The 21,002-nt window shown below is 48.7% G+C and overlaps 1 protein-coding gene across 1 annotated transcript; it reads right to left on the bottom strand.

The window, feature by feature from the left end:
- Positions 1–9,699: 9,699 nt before the first annotated feature.
- LOC123051524 (NAC domain-containing protein 92) lies at positions 9,700–11,635 on the bottom strand. The gene is made up of 3 exons (XM_044474418.1): positions 11,281–11,635; positions 10,912–11,198; positions 9,700–10,698 (listed from the first exon to the last, which is right to left on the bottom strand). Exons 1-3 carry the CDS (start codon positions 11,474–11,476, stop codon positions 10,120–10,122), a joined length of 1,062 nt encoding a protein of 353 aa, XP_044330353.1. The 5' UTR covers positions 11,477–11,635; the 3' UTR covers positions 9,700–10,119.
- Positions 11,636–21,002: the final 9,367 nt, after the last annotated feature.

The following is a 21,002-nucleotide window of genomic DNA, read 5'->3' as shown; positions in this document are numbered from 1 at the left end:
CATGCCCTGAGGGTAGGGTTCTTTTTTCCATCTGTTGAGGAGTGTTGAACCTCGCGTAAAACCTTGTGAACTCTTCTTTTTTATTAAAGAGATGAGGCAAATCTTGCGTGTAAGCTTGTATGAATCTCTACACATAGTAGCCATTGACGGGCCTGGATTCCTATCCAAAACAAAGCATCCCGGGCATGAATATTGTTCTCCGCTATACTACATAGCTAGCCTCAACTCTTGCGGCCTTGTTCCGTTCATGCAGACAAGGCACGGCAAAATTTGCTTTACGCTTACTTGATTCCACCAGCGGCCCCATCAATCCTGTAGTACTCCAAAAGTCACCTGGATAGCTCGTGGATTGCCCATTTGACTCGCGTCTCCGGCCGAATAACCAACACGTCTCCGCCTCCGCGTGACAGCCACTAACTACGCATCAATCACCTGACCTCGCCCCTGCTCAGTGAAAAAGGTTTCTGTTGTCACCTCTGCTTTGTAACCATCTGGATGCTTGATGCACCGGCTCTCTTTTCAGCTGATGAGAGTAGTATATCTTTAGTTCTTTACCTACCTACCTAGCTTGCATTCAGACACACTGACCGGCTGACTGACTAACTGGAACACTAATTTTGATCAGTTTTTTTTTTGGTTGCCATTCTCCTGCTGCTGATGCTAATGGCTCTCTAGCTGAAGCACACATACATCTGGTAAATAAGTTTACTACGAAGACTTCCGGAAAATAGTGTGAATTTACTCAATTCAGGTGCTCACACTCGGAATATAGCATATTTGGAAAGATTTGAGGTGCAGAAAAATTAAACTAACACAACTATATTAGAATAATAAAAAATAGTGCAATTTTTGCTTCGCGGACTGTCATGGACACGTAGACGCCGTCGCTGGTCACCTCTCTGCAGTCAGTCAAGCATCCATCACCAGGTCACTCACTCATGACACATCCGAATCTCAAACTTCTCGAAAACGATTCATCACACAAACCCATACATATATTTGGCTCATAAACGGTTGTTTCAGTTAGGCTAACAAACATTTTCTTGCAGGGGCTAATAAACCTACGCGTGTGTTAATCCAACGCATATGGTTCATGGAGAAACGCACACACTTGCTACGTGTACACGTAAAAGAAAATGACGAAACCGTTGCTTCTGAAACTCTCGAAAAGATTCGCTTCGCCGCTGGCGACGTTACCTGTAACGCCCGGTGCGCCCGCCGCTTGTCCGCCGGCCGGAGTGCCAAGCGGAGGAGGAGCCATCAGCCATGAGGAGTCCCGAGCAGCGCACTCAACTCCACACGTGGCACGCCGGCGAAAGAGGCCGCCGCAGCGGCGCAGCATCGTCGGATGAGCCCTCAGCAGTGCTACTAGCTAGTACTTCCGGCGTCGATCGATCGAGTCGTTCTCGGAAAGAAACACACAACGGGTCGAGTCATTTCTCATTTCTCATCAGCTTTTCAACTGACCTGACGAAAAAGCTCGAGAGTCACCAGCAGAGACGGCAGTGTGACTGATCCCGAGTAGTGCCAAGGCCGGCAGCGGAGGTGTTCCTCATTTCTGGAACTCTACAGGTTTGTTGAACAGTCAATAGACACGCATGGATTTCTGAGGCTCTGCAAAATATCAACACTTCACAGGAAGCTACTACTACTTCAGTATTCTTGATCTTTTGGTTTTCTCTCTTATCTTGGACGCCGATCAATTGCTTTCACCATCTTTTACATGCGCAGCCAGCGTTTGACATAGCGAGGTGGGGACACAAACTGACCGTCATTTTTTCAAACTTCCACTGGGACTACATACTGCGCTTCTGAGCACCCATAGACAAAACTATCACTTGACTAGGTTTTTGTACTCCAAATAAGAACAGTCGACAGTGACAAAACAAACAACTCTCCAACCATGTGTACCAAACCTAATTAAAGGTCATCACTAATTAAACGTGTGACATACCCTAGTTGGGCATGCATTCGGTACTGCAGATGGACCGATTTGGGGTGCACTGCAGCGCATACTAAAGGCACTGTCCCCTCAATCTTCTTCCCTAATGTAGGAACTTAATTAATACTCCGTATGTGATGCTACGGTCGGGTGGTCCTGATTAGCAAGTTGATCTTGATAGGGGTTGCTGATCATGTCAAGATTGGTAATAGGACATGTGAACAATGCTTGGTTGGTTGTTCCATGAAGGCCAAGCATATGTGTTTGGTGACTGATTCTGCTCCGTATATCAAGCTCCAAATATCTAGCAGATGCTCTACTTTGCACTTTTCCTTATCTTGCACCTTTTGGCTGCATTGATTGCGAGAAAAGGTTCGAGCGCAGCACATGAATTCAGGACTACTGCATTATATTATGCGCAAGTATTGTTACCCGAGGTACCGTCACTATATACTTGGATTCAAAGCGGAAATCCCTTTTGGTGACCGAGCTCCAATGAGGCCTCCAAATTCAAAATTCAAATTTCATCAAAATTCATATTTTTTATGTTTCAAAAAATTCTGAAAAAAACACAGATATACATGAAGGCATAACACACATGTGTGTAAATTTTCAGGGAAAAATACGTTAAAATGAGTGCTGTGAAAAAAAACAAATCTGGGGTTGTTTGACACATGATACTATTCATTCTCTCCGGCCATGAATTTGTCTTTTTTGTACAGGTCGCAACTTAAGCTATTTCATCATGAATTTTTACACATATGTGGGTTACATCCTTACGTACACGCATTTTTTTTCAAAAAAATTTGAGACATAAAAGTTTGAATTTGAATTTCTCAAAAATAAAGGGCTCCACGGAGCTCGGCCTCCAAAATGCCATTCTTGATTTAAAGTATCATATGTACTCACTCTGATCAATAATGTAGTGCATATAAATGTTTTTAAAATCAAACCAAACCAACTTTGACCAAGTTTGTGGAGAAAAATATTTACATCTAAGGTGCCAATCATATATCATTAGATCCATCATAAGAAGTAGTTTCATACTATATATATTATATTGTAGATATAAATAGTGTTCTCTATAAACTTTGTCAAATTTTGCAAAGTTTGGCTTTCCAAACAATCTATACACACTACATTAATATATTTCGAAAGAGAATCATAAGTGCTAGTACGGTAACACAACAAATATGGTTACTTTGTATGCATCGATACCACCCACATGCTCTAAAAAAAAGTATATGACTGCATATACTCGAAGGAGTATTTTAATCAACATACTGATCTTGAATTAGTACAAGAAGAGGTACAGAGTCTATCTGTAACGAAATTTCTTAGAACATCCAACAGTGCATCTGAAAAATATTCACATAATTTTCTTTCTTTGACCGGCCTTGTATCTCAAGGATTTTGGAGTGGCGTAGAGGCACCAGATGCATATACATCCGGACATCCCTATCCCTTGTACACGACACATTCTCTTCTCTCTTTTCCCGTATAGAAAGACGTATGGGCCTATCCAGGTGGCATCTACTCCTACTCATCTCTCCATTTTCCCTTCTACGTACTTGGTCTCCAAGAAAAAAAATTACTACTACAAAACCATTAGGCGAGGGGCGGGGCTCCCGTTGCTCCATGGTCCAGCTACCGCATGACGTGGAGTGTGTAGGGAGCGTGCCCGCGTGTGGATTTAAACTAGCACACATCGACACGTCAGGCGTGACGTGGAGGGCAAGCTCGTGGACGAAATGAGACTTCTGGTTACAACCTTCTCTCGTGGCCCACCAAGGCACTCAAACCCTGTGTTGATAGTCTTTTCAAATCCGTTTCAATTATGAGTGATGACATGATCCTCCAATCGAGCTCCAAAAATATTGTAGAAAAGTGTGCTATCATATATTTAGTTAATACCTTGATTTGTATCCTTACTAAACAATTCGCTGTTCAAGTCTACACAGCGTGAACCAGCCATGATTCCATCCGCTGGAAACTAGATCATGCATCTCTACTGAATATTCAACCAGCTCAACCTACAGGATGTAGTTTTGTTGTCTTGTTTTTGTGCGGGGTGGTTGCGGTTTGTTGGTCATGGGCAAGCTTTTTGCCCGGCAAAAATAAGGATGGAAATTGCATGGCTCGAAATATCTGGAAAAAAATATCCACTTAGGAAAATCTTGCAATAAGGGGCTGAACCCAGAGCCCAGACTGCCACTTGTGTCTTGCGAGCAACAAACCGTTGCGTACCTATGGCTATAAGGTTTGCCCCTTTCATGTCGAAGGTGCAGAAAAGTGGTCAAGTTGGGACATGTGTCTATCGGTAAATTCATGGGATAAATTTCCTTGTCGCCCCTTAAAGTAGAAAATGTGTTTTCCCCAAGGAACCCTCTGTTTTTTGGCCAACGAATGATCTACCGTGAGGTGGCCCACCTAGCTTAGACGAACATCCGCGTGCATAAATCGCGTAGTTTCCTTTTGCGCGAGTTATGGGCCTGCCGTTTCGTGCGGATTTTCAGCCCAGCTCCAACAGAATTCCCGCGGGTTACTCGAAAAAATATATGAAAAACAACATCAAGCTTACTGAAACAGCTAGAAGGCAGTGTTGGACATCTTTCCCATCATGTTTCGTGGACAATCCATTGCAATGCATAAACTAATGGTGGGATGAATTTCTTGCCACCCCTCACACTAGGAAGCACACGTGTATAGCGGTTTTTTCGGTGGCACACTAAGCCTTGGCAGACATCCACATGCATAATTCATATAGTTTCCTTTTGCGCGAATAGTCGGCATGCCTTTTCATGCGGGTTTCGGTTTTGCCCCGCCAAAAAGCTTGTTGTAAAGGTCGTGTTTCTGCCAGTTACTCCCGAAAAAAGCAACATCACACTTCCTAAAGTAGCCAAAAAGCGGTTAATGTTGCAACATGCGTCCCATTACCATTGGTGGTATATCCATTGCAATCTATTAATAAATGATGGGATGAATTCCCATAACTCCTGCCCCTTAGACTAGAAAGTGCATTTCTTCCCGAGTAACCGTTAATTTCCTTTTTTGTAAAAAATGACCTGTGATGAGGTGGCCCGCCTTGCCGGGTTTTCGGCTTAGCCCCGCAAAAAAAAAGTTGATATCTATGAACAAACATAATGCACAATTAAAAAAATAGAAAATAACATCAAACTTACTGAAGAAGCCAGCGAGCTAACTTCTCGACCAAGGAAATTCAAAAAAGAGAACTTCTCGACCAAGGATATACAACTCCTCTCTTCTTCATTGTGACTTGCACTCGAGTGCGGCCTAGAGACATAAATAAGCATTAATTAGCATTTTACTTCAAATGATATTCAGATAGCAACATCAGTAATTTGCAGGATACTCCCTCTGTAAACGGTTTTATATTTCTTTGTAAAGGGAGTATCAATATCTCGATTTTTTTTGAAAAGGAGGATTACCCCTGGCCTCTACATCGAGTGATGCAAATAGTCATCTTTATTTCATTATTCAACTAGATCTTACAAGATAAATACATAGATCAACCCAACGCCACCTTCCTGGCAAAAACTGTCGCCCTACCCACAAGATTGATGATATGCTCTGATCGCGTGCCACGCACACCAAGAAATCCAGTCGACCCACCAAGCCGCCCGCTGGCTAGCCGGAGCACCAACTGTTCGAGCAGACCATCAGCGTCCACTGCATGTGCACACTATAAAATCCATCGCCACCTTCTTCCGCAGTCCCATCTTCAGGAGCAATCAAAGGACTTATCTTTCACAGACCCATCTGTCGTCGACACCACCACGACGCCGAACACAGCGCATGACTCCTACGCGTGCCCATCAAACGGTATCCAGCACAGAGACCCCGCTCCACCTTGCCGGCAAGACTCGCGGTCGTCGATACTGTACATGGCACGCCGCTCCACCTTGGTCACCACATGAGAAGCGCATATGGAGACATGCGCCCAACCACTAGGCCAAACACTTAACCCTCTAGCCGGTGTACACCCCCAAAGATGATGCCCCCATGAGGGTGACGACACGTGAAACTAGTAATCATCCAATCCAAAAAGCCCGAATATGGGGTTACCCCTGGGGCACATAGGGAACGCGAATCGCCTCACCCTTCCAACGAGGTAATGACGCCTGCGGGCGCCGCCGTTGACGGTTCTGGCCGAGGCCGAACCAAGCTTTCGCTGGCAAATTCGTGCCCATCCCCGGTTGGACCACCAGATTGACCTCCATCATCCAGCACACCCATTGGTGATGTCTGCCGCCGGGAAACCGCACGACCGGAGCCCCGGCACCGCCCAAAACCGTCGCCCCGCCTTGGTGAGTCATGGACGACGGAGGGGCCCTCACCGTTGCGCCGCCGATGCCAGACGACGCACACATTCAAGACACCCGCATGGATCTCCACTGCAACCCTCGGAGCCCTGGAGGGGAAAGGACCCGACGCCAGGGGCGTAGGCAGGCCCCTGGCTGCCCTGGCCGTGGCCTGGGGCGTAGAGAGCCAGCCCTTCTTTGACTGTAGCAAACAGTGTCATACTGTAGCTATAGTGTTCACTGTACCAACGAAGCTGGCCTGGGTCGTGGGAAAATCCTAGCTACGGCACTGCCCGACGCCGCCAGCATCCCCCACCTGGGCTATGCCCCGCGAAGCTCCGACAACGGCGAGGAGAGGGGCGGCGGCGGGTCCAAGCCCTAGATCGGATCAGGAGGGAGAAGATCAGAAGGGAGGGGGTCGAGGAGAGGGGTGGTGGTGGGCTGGTGGCTCGAGGAGGGAGGAGATCGGGAGCCCAGGTCATTGTCTCATTTATCTCAGATTGAGTAGTGTGCTTAGCAGGCCATAGTAATACTTCTGGAAGGGCAGGCACATCACCGCGTTTAAGTACAATGAAAGAAAGAAAACGGGCAACACCTCGTGCGTGTACGATTAACCGAGACGGAGGTGACCTCTGCTTGAAGCCAGCAGCAAATCCTCGCTGTGTCCACCCTTCCCAAAGACGTAAACTTAACTAGTATCCAACCGTGTTTGACGACGGCCGGGAAGTGACAGTGCTGCCGAAAGCAAATCAATCAATAATCAGTTTACAATTTCATTTATGTGAAAGCGTTATGCAACTTAATGATTAACACTGCAATGATTAGTGTTGAAGTCTCAAGCGCGGCACTGATTTACTTACGTAGGGTCGATTATGTGTACCTGTCTTCGATCAATAGCTAAGCCATTAGCCATGCATGGTTCATTTCTCGGGTCGTTAGGGAGCCGTATCTTCAAATTCGTAGGCACGCAGGACATGATGATCTATCCATCTTGTCTTGTTCCCGCGCTAATAGACGACTGGTCGATGTGATGTTCCTCAGGAGGCATCCATCTGCACAGCGTTAGTTAATCATGCAAGCTCACGAGTGATCGGAATCATGCCAGCATTATATATTCTCTGATCGTGTCTTCAGCCGGATATATGCAGGCAAATGTAGGACCCTCGCAGAAAGTACAAGAGACGATCGATCACACATACAAGTAGACAACCGGTCACGCACTGATTCCCTAAAACGACCGATCTGTACCCTGCTGGAACGGACAAAAGTGTCTCGTCATTTGACAAAGATGGCTCGTGCCCTACGTCGAGCTATTAATTATTGGAGCCATGCATCACAAATTGAATTAATCATGACTGAATCCAACTCTTAATCTCTGCATCTTTGGGGTGGTACAGTGCGTTTTTTGTCAGGTCCGGGGACCCAGTTCACTCCAATCATGTAGCTGAAAGCAACACGCCTGGGTGGACGCACCTGGGCATCACGATCTAGCCAGCCACCGCGTCACGGCTGCTACTTGCTAGCACTAATATTATTACCTCGTCATTACATTCGTCGGAAATATTAATTAACCTAAATTAACTAATGGCGTGGATCAGCATGAATGGTAAAGAAAGAATTCAACAACCCCTGCGGTGGCTCACATTGGAGCACTTGTATTCTCACTGAGTAGTCAACAATTTAAAAGCAATTTTACTGAAGGAAAAGAAAAGAACCTTCTCGAGAAATGTACTACTGACAAGCGAGACAGCCGGGGAAGATGATACGCGTACGATGCAGCTGGCTGTCCACGGCCGGCCAGCGCGCGCGCCCCGCGCAGGAGCCAGGTCCAGGGCCGCGTCACATGCGCACACGCCGCAGCGGAGCGGACGGCGCAGCGCAGGCCACGCCCAGGTCAAGCCGCAGCCGCAGCCGCCGCAAAGCAGCCCGGATGTGGTGTGAACGGAAAGCTACCGAGCCCAAGGCTGTGACGCCATCCATCCCGTGGCGACGGCGACGCGGGCAGATGGATAAAGACGCCAACGCCAAGCTAGCTCGTTCCCTGGCTCTCTTCCTCTACCGACCCAACACCAACAACTGGCGAGCGTGGCACAGAAAAAGTCACGGTAAAAGATCCCGTTCTGTGGGTGCGAGGATGGACGGAATATTCCGTTTTTATAGCCAGCATGTGCGCTGCATATTGCCTCTATCCACCCACGGCAGTGCCGGTCGTGAGTCGGTCAGCCGGTGCGTCGATCGGCGAGGGATTGATCGATCGGGTTCAGGGAGCGGAGAGAAACGGGCTCGATGTTTCTTGCGCGTCGCGTCGAACGGAAAGCGGAAGCGCGTGGGAGCACGCACGGCCAGCTAGCGGGCAGCAAGTACTAGTAGGAGCAAGTGGGAAGGGGCCCGTCGTTTAACTACTCAAGGTACGACGAGAAGCATTCGCATTCCCATTTGGCCAATTAACCGCGGGGAACTGATTTGATTAGGGTTTATCTTCGCGCGCGCGCGGGCATGCAAGTGGGCTCGATGACGCCGACGGCCTGGTGGCCCGTGGCCTCGGAACGGACGGATGATTGGGTACACGCATGCACGGAAACGGTTTGATTCCTGCGCGACAGCAACGGGCGATCGAGGCCCCATGCTTCTTGGTCCGTTTCGGAGGCCGCGCCACAACACAACTAATCACGCCCATCCAATGGAGCCAACATAACCTAAAAAAAAAATCCAATTGAGCCAACAGTTTATAAGAAATCCAATAGAAATTTTCGTCCGCAGATGATGAACCGAGCTCAATCAAAGAAAGTGGTGTGTTGAAGGCTGAATTGGTCACTAATCGCACAAAAATTGTATTCAAAATCTTCAACATGGAAATAGTTAGGGTTTTTTTTCCGGAAAAAGTTATTACACTTTAAAGTGAAGTGGAATCAAACACGAAGATTTCGCTAACGCACCCGAATGGCTTCACACGTTGTTCTATATCCCTACGGGTCACCGGTCCGAACCGTCCCGACCACTTCTTGCTATATGTAGGAAAATCGAACCCGTGGCCTATAAAGAGAAGGGGTTGGAACAACTGCTCTGCCACGGCTTCGTGATTGGGAGCTTCAAAATCTTCAAGCAATTCCGGTATATTTTGCTTGGTAAACATATCACGGACCAGAACCGTCTGGACCAATTCTTGCTATATTTAGAAAAAAATCAAACCCGGGACCTCTACAGGGGAAGGGGATGAAACTACCATTGTGCCATGGCTAAATGATCCTACGCTTCAAAATCTTCAAGCAATTTTGGTACATTTTGCTTGGTAAAGACATCTATGTTGGATCAGGAAACACGGTTACCGGACACAAAACCGTTCAATAACCATGACCGCAGAATGACACAAAACCGTCCAATAACCATGACCCCAGAATCAACCATGACATATACTAAGATCAAGCAACGATCAAATAAATAGAACAATTAGAAGGGGAATAATTCATTTCAATTAACACACAATCAGATTCATCAATCAAGTCGGTCTCGGTATATCTCTCACCCTCCAATTCATCCCCTAATCACTGAACTGTATGATGGCAATTCGGTACCTATGTACAAACTACAGATGCCTCCTAGCAGTTTGATACCACACCCTAATTAAGATTAATCAGCACTCCCTCGCTCACAGGCCATCATTATGCCTTGCACGCGTCAACAACAAACACACGACGATCCCCCTCGAATCATCGCCGCGCGCCTAATTAACCCAATCCTTAATCAAAGTTAATGAAGCAACTAATCAATCCAAGAGCTAGCACCAACCAAATTAACCATCTATAGCTACCAGCAAACGGAGACGCTCCAGTCCATCGGAGAGATGGATGGATTCAATCAGATCTTCCACATGTTGGAGTAGTCCATGACCTCCAGATCGAGGTACGACCGCGACGACGGCATCAGGAACGACGAGGTGTCCGCGCCGGCGAGCGCCCCCGCGTCGAAGCCCAGCGAAGGGCTCAGCAGCGCCGACGAAGACGCCGCCTCCGGCTTGCAGTGCCTGCGGATCGCGGTCTGCTGGTCCCCCATGGCCTGGTAGGGTGAGTACCCGGCGCCGCCATGGTTGCCGTTGGGCGTCGCCGCCGGCATGTAGAAGTAGTTGGGGCTCTGCATCTGCTGCTGCGGCACCGGCGGCTCCGTCTTGATGGAAAGATGCTCCATGTCCGGCTCGAACGGCACGGCGGCGCTGGAGGTGGAGCTCGAGGCGCCGGCGAAGTCGTCGGCGCCTGACGGGGAGTCCATGAGCATCGGCAGGTCGGCGTTGTTGAGCAGGTCGGGGTTGTTGAGGAAGTCGTCGACGTCGAGGAAGGCGTACGGGTCCTCCATGACCCCGACGGCCGCCGGCGCCGTCTGGGGCGGCGCATTCTTCGCCGCCAAGTCCTTGTCGAACACCCGGCAAACAGCCCAATCGTTCTGCACGCGCGCACGCAACAGGCAAGCTTGAGAAAACAACACGAGGAAAACAAGAAGCAAGAAACAAATCCGGAGCGCGACATGTGAGCGCGCGTGGTCCAGCCGGCAGCATCATCGGACGCTACGGCGGCTCGATTGATCGACACGGCCGGCCGGGCCGCCGGAGACGGCCGGAGACGGAAAAGCAAAATCGAATCTTGCGGGCGGCCGTACCTTGGCGGAGCGGGGGAGGCGGTGGGGCAGCTGGCCCTCGAGGCGGTACTCGTGCATGACGTAGGGCGTCTTATCGCCGCGGGGCGCGCGGCCGGTGTAGAAGACGAGCGTCTTCTTCATGCCGACGAGCACGGCGTCCCGGCCCTTGCCGCGGAAGATCTCCTTGTCCTTCCCCGTCGCCTTCCAGTACCCCTTCTCCGTGGCGCGGTTGGTGCGCATCCCTGTCGGGTACTTGCGATCCTTGTGCACGAAGAAGTACCACTCCTTCTCCCCCATCTTCGCCTTCCCTGCACAAAACGAACCGCCGGCCATGAGCGCGCTGCAAATCGAACCAAACGAACGCTCCTATCGAGGAGTAGTAGTACTCACCGGGGAGATCCCACGGCTCGGTCTTGTTGAGGTCGACGTCGGCGATCACGAGGCAGGAGAAGGCGTTGTTGACGGCCTTGGGGGTGAGGTAGTGGGTGACCACCTCCTCGTCCGTCGGGTGGAAGCGGAAGCCCGGCGGGAGCGACAGCCGCGGCTCCTCCTCCTCCAGATCCATCACCGCCGTCACGTCCGACATCGCTTCTCCTTCTTGGATCTGCTACCTAGCTTGCCTTGGCTTGCTTCGCTCAGGAAGAACTCGGGAGCTGACGAGGAGGAGGAGGAGGAAGAAGAGCTGGAGAGATATGGAGGGATGATTTTCTCTGATTGATCGGACGCTTTGGGCTTCAGAACACTGGAATGGAGCGGCGGTGTGCTGGTGGTTTTATAGCTACGGACTGGCGTGCGGGGGAAGCCAACCTGCGGCCGGACCGGAGCCGCGGGCTCGGCGAGCTTTACTCACTTATTTACCGCACCCCATGCTTAGCTGCTAATTAATGGTGATTAATTGCTCCGCAGTGATCCAACGGCGGTAAATTAAAGCTCTTATTACCGTCCGGATGAGAATGTCCCTCATGATTCGCTAATGATAGAGCATCCCGGATAACAACTACAATCATCAAGCGCTAATACTCCTAGGTTGGTAACTATAGTCACCTAGTGTTATTCTGCTAATGATGCCCGGCTAATCTCTCCACCCAGCTAATGATGTCAGACGGCATCGACGGACCGAGACGACTTGGTGATGATTATCTACACGTACGCGGAGAAAATTTCAACGGCTGAACCAGTAAGGTGGTTGTAAGTGATGGTGCCGGTGCTACGTACGCTCTAACTAGCTAGCTAGTACACGTCAGTTTCTCCGCTGTTTTTGTGTGTGACCAAGAGCGATCGAGCGGCCGATGACTCGTCCCGGAATTCCCCTTCTACAGTGGCCATGAAAGATACCAGTAACCACGAGCGTTAACGTCTTGCTAAATTTCTACTCCCTCCGTTCCAAAATATAAGTCTTTTTAGAGATTTTCAATACGTGAGAGCAAAATGAATGAATCTACACTCTAAAGTATGTCTACATACATCCGTATGTTGTAGACCATTTGAAATGTCTAAAAAGACTTATATTTCTGAACAGAGGAAATACTTTTTCTAGCGAGGCCGTCCAAAAGCAACCACACAAAATTCAGGAAAACGGCCGACGAGTTCCGGCGCGAAAGCATGCCCGTCTGCGTTGTCGAATCGAGGGTTAAATCGCAAGTGTGAAGATCCTTTTCTCACCGGGCCGAGCTCGATCGATCGATCCTTGTCCTCTGTCAGTGTCACTGGCTGCCACGTACGTGCCGCTACTGGACAGCGCGCGAAACGGCACGTGAAAATGCACTGTTTTTACGCAGTGGGTAACCAGGCCTGGCAGCTGGTAAATCCGCGGAGTTATCGACGAGACAAATTTTTAACGAAGACTGTGGAAGCCTTGCAGTAAAATCCAAACCAAATGCTTGACTGTGCGGAGCAGTATATTCCAATTGCATTGCGCTCGGAGGAAATGCGCTGCCGCCGGATGCTTAGCCACTAAGCACCAGTGGATCGATCGGCGGTCCAAATGTGAAAAGGATAACCACACGGAATAATTAATCATCATCGATACTTATGATATATGTTGCCAATAACCGTATGGATCTGGACGCGTATAGTGCTACTACTTGGAGATATACAGTTCTTTATGTGCGCAGAGACTAAATCTTTGAGTAGTACATTAAATGCACTTGGAATTATCATTCCTATCTCATCCAATTAATCTGAGAGGTGCAGTGGGCGCTACGAAAATTCAGTCGTGACGCTGCGAAGACGCGAAATGCTGATGTCAGGCGCTGGCTAATGCGTGTGCTGAAAATAATATGTGGAATCGATTCAGCAAATTGTGTCATGACTAAACTAGATACAGTTGCAACACATGCAGTTTCCTCGACACTTCTTCGCCTGTCCATGAGCCAGCTGATTTATCTGGAGCTGAAATATTACGCCATATCTGTAATGCATCCTAGATTGTTAGTACGAAATAGAAAAGGTCGTCTGAATTTCGCATATGAAGCAATCAGCGTCGAAAATTCAGTACTAGTTCGTTGGCACACAAGATCCAGCAGTTCCTTTCCTCGCACACAGCAATTCAGAAACCAGTGGGTTCAGAACAATACGGGAGAAGATAATGATATACATGTATGCAATCATCAACTAATTACCAAAGCTATTTTGTGGCTAAAACTTCCATAACTGCTCATGGGTTTGTTGCTAGAAGCTGCAGGACGGGGAATCTCGATCCACAAATGCACGGTGTTGGTGGACCGGTTCATCGGTCAGAGTCGGTGTCGCCACATTATCAGTTTTCCGGAAGTAGACAAGTCTTCCTTATCATTCTTCGACAGCAACACTGTACCCGCTGCCATCTCTGGAGATCACGGATATGGATTGAGATGAAAGTTTCGTTGGCATTAAATTCTCCCAACGTGACATACAAAATGAGAGAGCGGAGAGAGATTCTGTGGTAATGTTTTACTCCAAAGCCGGCCAATTTTAAACGTGATTTTTATATTGCTGTGGTCGGCCATGATCGCAGGATCGATCGATTTGCTTGGTCCCAAAGGGCAGAAACGAGATGCAAATGCATGGCGGATGAAAAACCCTTGTCACCTAAGCATCTGCTGATGATCTAGTGCCGGCCTTTTTGCTCGATTCTTCTCTCCTTTTCGTGGCAAAAAGTAATGATATTTTGCCTGCCCTTTTGCTCTTTTTGTGCCGGCACGGGCGTGGCGTTATCTGTGCGTGAAGGGTGCAATCCACTGCCTGGAAACACCTCTGTTCGCTAGTGCTAGCATGGTAGTAGTAGTATGCGCTACTGCTGGTATATCTCCCGTATGATATGTTTCTGCTGGTGGCCTTCGAAAAGCAATTTTCGGTTGAGTAGCTCCTGGAAAGATATCGGTGACTTGATCCAGCCCGTAGAAAGTAGCAACGGTCGTGGCCTTCCGTTGCGTGGCCGGTGTACGTGGGTCCCGTCCACGTCTTCGTTTTGGACGGTGAGCGAGCGAGGCGGCACCGCCGTCACCCGGCCCGGGTCCAGCCCGATCCTGTGCCGCAGCGACGTCTGTGACGGGACTCCGTCGACACGCGCGCGGCTTCCAGCTCACTCCAACGTGCCGCTGTTTCGGTGCCGTCGCCGCCCTCGGCAGGTGCCAGGATCTCGGCAGCGCGCGCATCGCCGTCGGCCCCGCCGTCGTAGGATAAGATGAATGTCTAAGCCTAATTAGGAAAGAGAAGGATGGGAAACGAAACGATAGGCAGATTAGAGAAAGTAGAAAGAGTTTTGTCTATCAATCGCATTGGAGAAGTGTTTGATTTTATTTTTTTGGAAATTGGAGAAATGATCTTGATCCCAAGATTTTAATTGGGAGGGTTTGGAGTCTCAAGACAAGGCACTCGGACCGGACGGCTTTACGGGCGTTTAGAAATGCCTGGGCATTACTAAAGATGACGTTATGAAGGTCATTCTAATCTATTCAAGAACCTCTATATTTGGCCGACGTTCGATGGCTTAATCCATAAATGTTACCCTATCCATCGTGGCCCTTTCTTGAGAAAAAAGGGGGAGAAAGGCATCACCGAGTATAGCGCTGGTAGTCTAATACACGCCATCGCAAAGATAAGTATCAAGATGTTTGCCGTATGGCTCGGGTCACATATAAACAACCTCATCTCGAGTGCTCAAAACGTGTTCAGCAAGAGAAGCATACCCGACAAATTTGATGCACGTTAGAAACCTTGCACGAAGCCTCCAAACAAACAAAACAGTCGGTGCGACGGGATTACGTTTCTTATCTTCTATAAAGGCGAGGATTTTCGAGTGGATTCCGTGATTCGGTTGCCGCTTTGCTGTCCACGTGTTCCTCGAGGGTGCTCCTAAATGGTGTTTCCGGTCATCCTATTAAGCATGTTCGAGGTCTAAGACAAGGCATTGCCTTGTCCCTATCGGGCCCATGGGACTGGGGGTACCCATGTCCGTCTGCCTGCGGCCCAGCTTGCGGCGCTCTGCCTGGGCCCAGCGCGCGGCCCACTATCGGACTTCACAAGCAAGATCCTCGCGGGACTCCCGCCTCGCGAGGCATGCCAGCAGGCGCGGATGAGGAAGCTTTTCCCTTTCGTGCTAAGGGAGCAAGGACAACGCACCGGTTCCCAAAGCAGTCCCCAAAGGTTACCCATTCAGTGCAAGAGGACCAAGATGACGGGCTCGCCAGGACGGAGGTCATCACCGAGCCCATCAGCACGTCATGACAGGAGGCCTTTGCAGGCGAAGACCGCCTTTAGTCAGGATAAGCTGCAACCCTGTTCCCCTTCGAATTGGCCATTGTGGCAACCCTTTCCGCCATGTGTTTTCGGGGAAGAGGACCAAGGCCAGTATAAGAGAGGGCAGTGTGCCACCGTAGAGAGGGACCGGTTCTGGCAACTAGAGCTACACGCTTGTACTCCATCTCCCCAAGCAATTCCAACCAAGTAGAGTAGGGTTTTACACCACAAGGTGGCCCAAACCTGGGTAAACTGCCGTGTCCATTGTTCTTCTTCCTTAGCTCGAGCACGCTGGAGCATCACCGTGAGGTTGTGAGGCTGAGTACGGCGGTAGGAACGAGCTCACCCCAGAGTTCGAACCTTCTTGGGTCCCCGGAGCCCCGATTCCAACATTTCGCGCGCCAGGTAGGGGGGCGCGACTGCTCTCCCGCTCCGCTTCAACTCCCACTTCGCCAACCCTATGGCTGACGCTCGCGCGTGTCCGTGCTAAGCGCCGGGTGGCTCGCCTCATCCAGACCGTGCCTACGGGCCGCGACGGTCGCCACCACTCTGCCAGTGCCGCGGGTGCCGCCGCCACCGACCTTGCCGCTTGCGAGCAACATGAATCCTCTTTGCACCCCTCCGTGCAGCAGGATGGCTACACCACCACAACATCTTCCTCCCACGCCCGCCGTGGACAGATGAACATGCAGGTCGCGCTGGTCATGGTGCGTGAGCTGCTTCGCTACCGCCCGACGGACGCTGGCTACAACGCATGGTTGGGCCGCATCACCGAGCTCGTCAACGCCGCTGGAGAGGCCCTGACGCCCTCTCACTCGCTCCACCCTCCACTGTCCCGTGCTGGGGACGTGGCGCACGGTGCGCCTTCGCCCCTCCCCTGCGCAGTGACCTTGCCGAGCCCCGGCGCGACGCGCGCCTGCGTGACCACACAGTTTGTAGGATATGCAGCCAGATGTTTGGGGGTTTCGCTGGTATAGAACTCCAAAGATGTGCTGAACATTGAGCAAGCTAACCCCATGGCCATCATCAGAGTGGTCTCTGGAGAGATAAATGAGACACAATTTTTGAAAGGATTCAGGTATATGTTTAGCTGGAACTGGCAGTGGAGATGCAAGAAACATGGGGAAATGCCTACCTGATGAGATTTTCAAATAAAGCAAGACTAATGGAACTCCAGAAGTTTGATGATTTCAATCTGCTAGGAACTAAAGCTATTATCAATGTTAAAAACTGAACCTACGACACACAGGAAATTGGGAAACTACACACAGTGATGGTGAAGTTTGGACAGGTACCTGAAGGATTCAGACAGTTTTTTGGGATGTGTGAGGTGGCTGCTGTTGGGGAACGTAGTATTTCAAAAAATTTCCTACGATCACGCAAGATCTATCTAGGAGAAGCATAGCAATGAGCGGGGAGAGTGTGTCCATGTACCCTCATAGACCGGAAGCGGAAGCGTTTAGTAACGCGGTTGATGTAGTCGAACGTCTTTGCGATTCAACCGATCCAAGCACCGAACGTATGGCACCTCTGTGTTCAGCACACATTCAGCACGATGACGTCCATCGAGCTCTTGATCCGGTTGAGAACGAGGGAGAGTTCCGTCAGCACGACGGCGTGGCGACGATGATGATGATGTTACCGGCGCAGGGCTTCGCCCAAGCACTACAATGATATGACCGAGGTGTGTAACTGTGGAGGGGGGCACCGCACACGGGTAAGAGAAGACTTGGTGTGTCTTTGGGGTGCCCCCCTCCCACGTATATAAAGGAGGGGGGACGAGGAGGCCGGCCCTAGAGGAGGCGCGCCAAAGGGGGGAGTCCTACTTGGACTCCCGGTCCCAGTAGGATTTGGCCTCCCCCCTTTCCTATTCCAACAAGGTGGAGAGAGGGAAGGAGGAAGATGGGAGAAGGAAAGAGGGGGGCGCCGCCCCCTCCTAGTCCAATTGGGACCAGCCATGGGGGGGGGGGCGCTGCCTCCCCATGTGGCCCTTCTCTCCTTTCCACTAAAGCCCATTAAGGCCCAATACTTCCCCGGGGGGTTCCGGTAACCTCCCGGTACTCCGAAACTTATTCGATACTTCCCAAAACCATTCCGGTGCCCGAATGTAGCCTTCCAATATATGAATCTTTACCACTCGACCATTTCGAGACTCCTCGTCATGTCCGTGAACTCATCCGGGACTCCGAAAAAACTTCGGTCATCAAATCACATAACTCATAATACAAATCGTCATCGAACGTTAAGCATGCGGACCCTACGGGTTCGAGAACTATATAGACATGACCGGGACATATCTCCAGTCAATAACCAATAGCGGAACCTGGATGCTCATATTGTCTCCTACATATTCTACGGAGATCTTTATCAGTCAAACGCATAACAATATACGTTGTTCCCTTTGTCATGGTATGTTACTTGCCCAAGATTCGATCGTCGGTATCATCATACCTAGTTCAATCTCGTTACCGGCAAGTCTCTTTACTCGTTCCGTAATGCATCATTCCGCAACTAACTCATTAGTCACATTGCTTGTAAGGCTTATAGTGATGTGCATTACCGAGAGGGCCCAGAGATAACTCTCCGATACACGGAGTGACAAATCCTAATCTCGATCTATGCCAACTCAACAAACACCATTGGAGACACCTGTAGAGCATCTTTATAATCACCCAGTTACGTTGTGATGTTTGATAGCACACAAGGTGTTCCTCCGGTATTCGGGAGTTGCATAATCTCATAGTCAGAGGAACATGTATAAGTCATGAGGAAAGCAATAGCAATAAATTAAACGATCATTAACGCTAAGCTAATGGATGGGTCTTGTCCATCACATCATTCTCTAATGATGTGATCCCGTTCATCAAATGACAACACATGTCTATGGTTAGGAAACTTAACCATCTTTGATTAACGAGTTAGTCAAGTAGAGGCATACTAGGGACATTCTGTTTGTCTATGTATTCACACATGTACTAAGTTTCCGGTTAATACAATTCTAGCATGAATAATAAACATTTATCATGATATAAGTAAATATAAATAACAACTTTATTATTGCCTCTAGGGCAATTTCCTTCAGTCTCCCACTTGCACTAGAGTCAATAATCTAGATTACATATTAATGATTCTAACACCCATGGAGTCTTGGTGCTGATCATGTTTTTCTCGTGAGAGAGGCTTAGTCAACGGGTCTGCAACATTCAGATCTGTATGTATTTTCCAAATCTCTCTGTCTCCCTCCTTGACTTGATCGCGGATGGAATTGAAGCGTCTCTTGATGTGTTTGGTACTTTTGTGAAATCTGGATTCCTTCGCCAAGGCAATTGCTCCAGTATTGTCACAAAAGATTTTCATTGGACCCGATGCACTAGGTATTACACCTAGATCGGATATGAACTCCTTCATTTACTGCTTCCGAAGCAGCTATGTACTCCGCTTCACACGTAGATCCCGCCACGACGCTCTGCTTGGAACTGCACCAACCGACAGCTCCGCCATTCAATATAAAGACGTATCCGGTTTGTGACTTAGAGTCATCTGGATCAGTGTCAAAGCTTGCATCTATGTAACCATTTACGATGAGCTCTTTGTCACCTCCATAAACGAGAAACATGTCCTTAGTCCTTTTCAGGTATTTCAGGATGTTCTTGACCGTTGTCCAGTGATCCACTCCTGGATTACTTTGGTACCTCCCTGCTAAACTAATAGCAAGGCACACATCAGGTCTGGTACACAACATTGCATACATGATAGAACCTATGGCTGAGGCGTAGGGAATGACTTTCATTTTCTCTCTATCTTCTACATTTGTCGGGCATTGAGTCTGACTCAACTTCACACCTTGTAACAGAGACAAGAACCCTTTCTTTGACTGATTCATTTTGAACTTCTTGAAAACTTTATCAAGGTATGTGCTTTGTGAAAGTCCAATTAAGCGTCTTGATCTATCTCTATAGATCTTGATGCCCAATATATAAGCAGCTTCACCGAGGTCTTTCATTGAAAAATTCTTATTCAAGTATCCTTTTATGCTATTCAGAAATTCAGTATCATTTCCGATCAACAATATGGCATCCACATATAATATCAAAAATGCTACAGAGCTCCCACTCACTTTTTTGTAAATACAAGCTTCTCCAAAAGTTTGTATAAAACCATATGCTTTGATCACACTATCAAAGCGTATATTCCAACTCCGAGAGGCTTGCACCAGTCCATAAATGGATCGCTGAAGCATGCACACTTTGTTAGCACCTTTAGGATCGACAAAACCTTCTGGTTGCATCATATACAACTCTTCTTTAAGATATCCATTAAGGAATGCAGTTTTGACATCCATTTGCCAAATTTCATAAAATGCGGCAACTGCTTACATGATTCGGACAAACTTAAGCATCGCTACGGGTGAGAAGGTCTCATTGTAGTCAACTCCTTGAACTTGTCGAATACCTTTCGCAACAAGTCGAGCTTTGTAGACAGTAACATTACCGTCAGCGTCAGTCTTCTTCTTGAAGATCCATTTATTCTCTATGGCTTGCCGATCATCGGGCAAGTCAACCAAAGTCCACACTTTGTTCTCATACATCGATCCCATCTCAGATTTCATGGCCTCAAGCCATTTCGCGGAATCTGGGCTCATCATTGCTTCCTCATAGTTCGTAGGTTTGTCATGGTCAAGTAACATGACCTCCAGAACAGGATTACTGTACCACTCTGGTGCGGATAGTCCTCTGGTTAACCTTCGAGGTTCAGTAGTAACTTGATCTGAAGTTTCATGATCATTATCATTAGCTTCCTCACTAATTGGTGTAGGAATCACTGGAACTAATTTCCGTGATGTACTACCTTCCAACTCGGGAGAAGGTACAATTACCTCATCAAGTTCTACTTTCCTCCCACTCACTTCTTTCGAGAGAAACTCCTTCTCTAGAAAGGATCCATTCTTAGCAATGAATATCTTGCCTTCGGATCTGTCATAAAAGGTGTACCCAACAATCTCCTTTGGGTATCCTATGAAGACACATTTCTCCGATTTGGGTTCGAGCTTATCAGGTTGAAGCTTTTTCACATAAGCATCGCAACCCCAAACTTTAAGAAACAACAGCTTAGGTTTCTTGCCAAACCATAGTTCATATGGTGTCGTCTCAACGGATTTAGATAAATGCCCTATTTAACGTGAATGCAGCCATCTCTAAAGCATAACCCCAAAACGATAGCGGTAAATCAGTAAGAGACATCATAGATCGCACCATATCTAATAAAGTACGGTTACGACGTTCGGACACACCATTACACTGTCACTACTGGAATCAGCTTCTTTGCCGTCCGCCATGGCAGACGGCAAAGGCATGGATCACGGACGGCAAACTTCTTTGCCGTCCGCCAGTAGA

This window comes from Triticum aestivum, chromosome 2D, assembly GCF_018294505.1.
Source record: "Triticum aestivum cultivar Chinese Spring chromosome 2D, IWGSC CS RefSeq v2.1, whole genome shotgun sequence".
NCBI classification, from domain to species: Eukaryota; Viridiplantae; Streptophyta; class Magnoliopsida; order Poales; family Poaceae; genus Triticum; species Triticum aestivum.
Note: the sequence above shows the minus strand (reverse complement) of the source record. Positions and strands in the feature narration are given on the sequence as shown.

Bases quoted from the DNA above. Each gene is read 5' to 3' on its own strand.
- LOC123051524 (XM_044474418.1), bottom strand. From the start codon at position 11,476: ATGTCGGACGTGACGGCGGTGATGGATCTGGAGGAGGAGGAGCCGCGG. The intron at 11,199-11,280 runs GTGAGTACTACT...CGTTTTGTGCAG, and splicing joins CGAGCCGTGGGATCTCCCCG to GGAAGGCGAAGATGGGGGAG. The intron at 10,699-10,911 runs GTACGGCCGCCC...GCGCGCGTGCAG, and splicing joins GCCTCCCCCGCTCCGCCAAG to AACGATTGGGCTGTTTGCCG.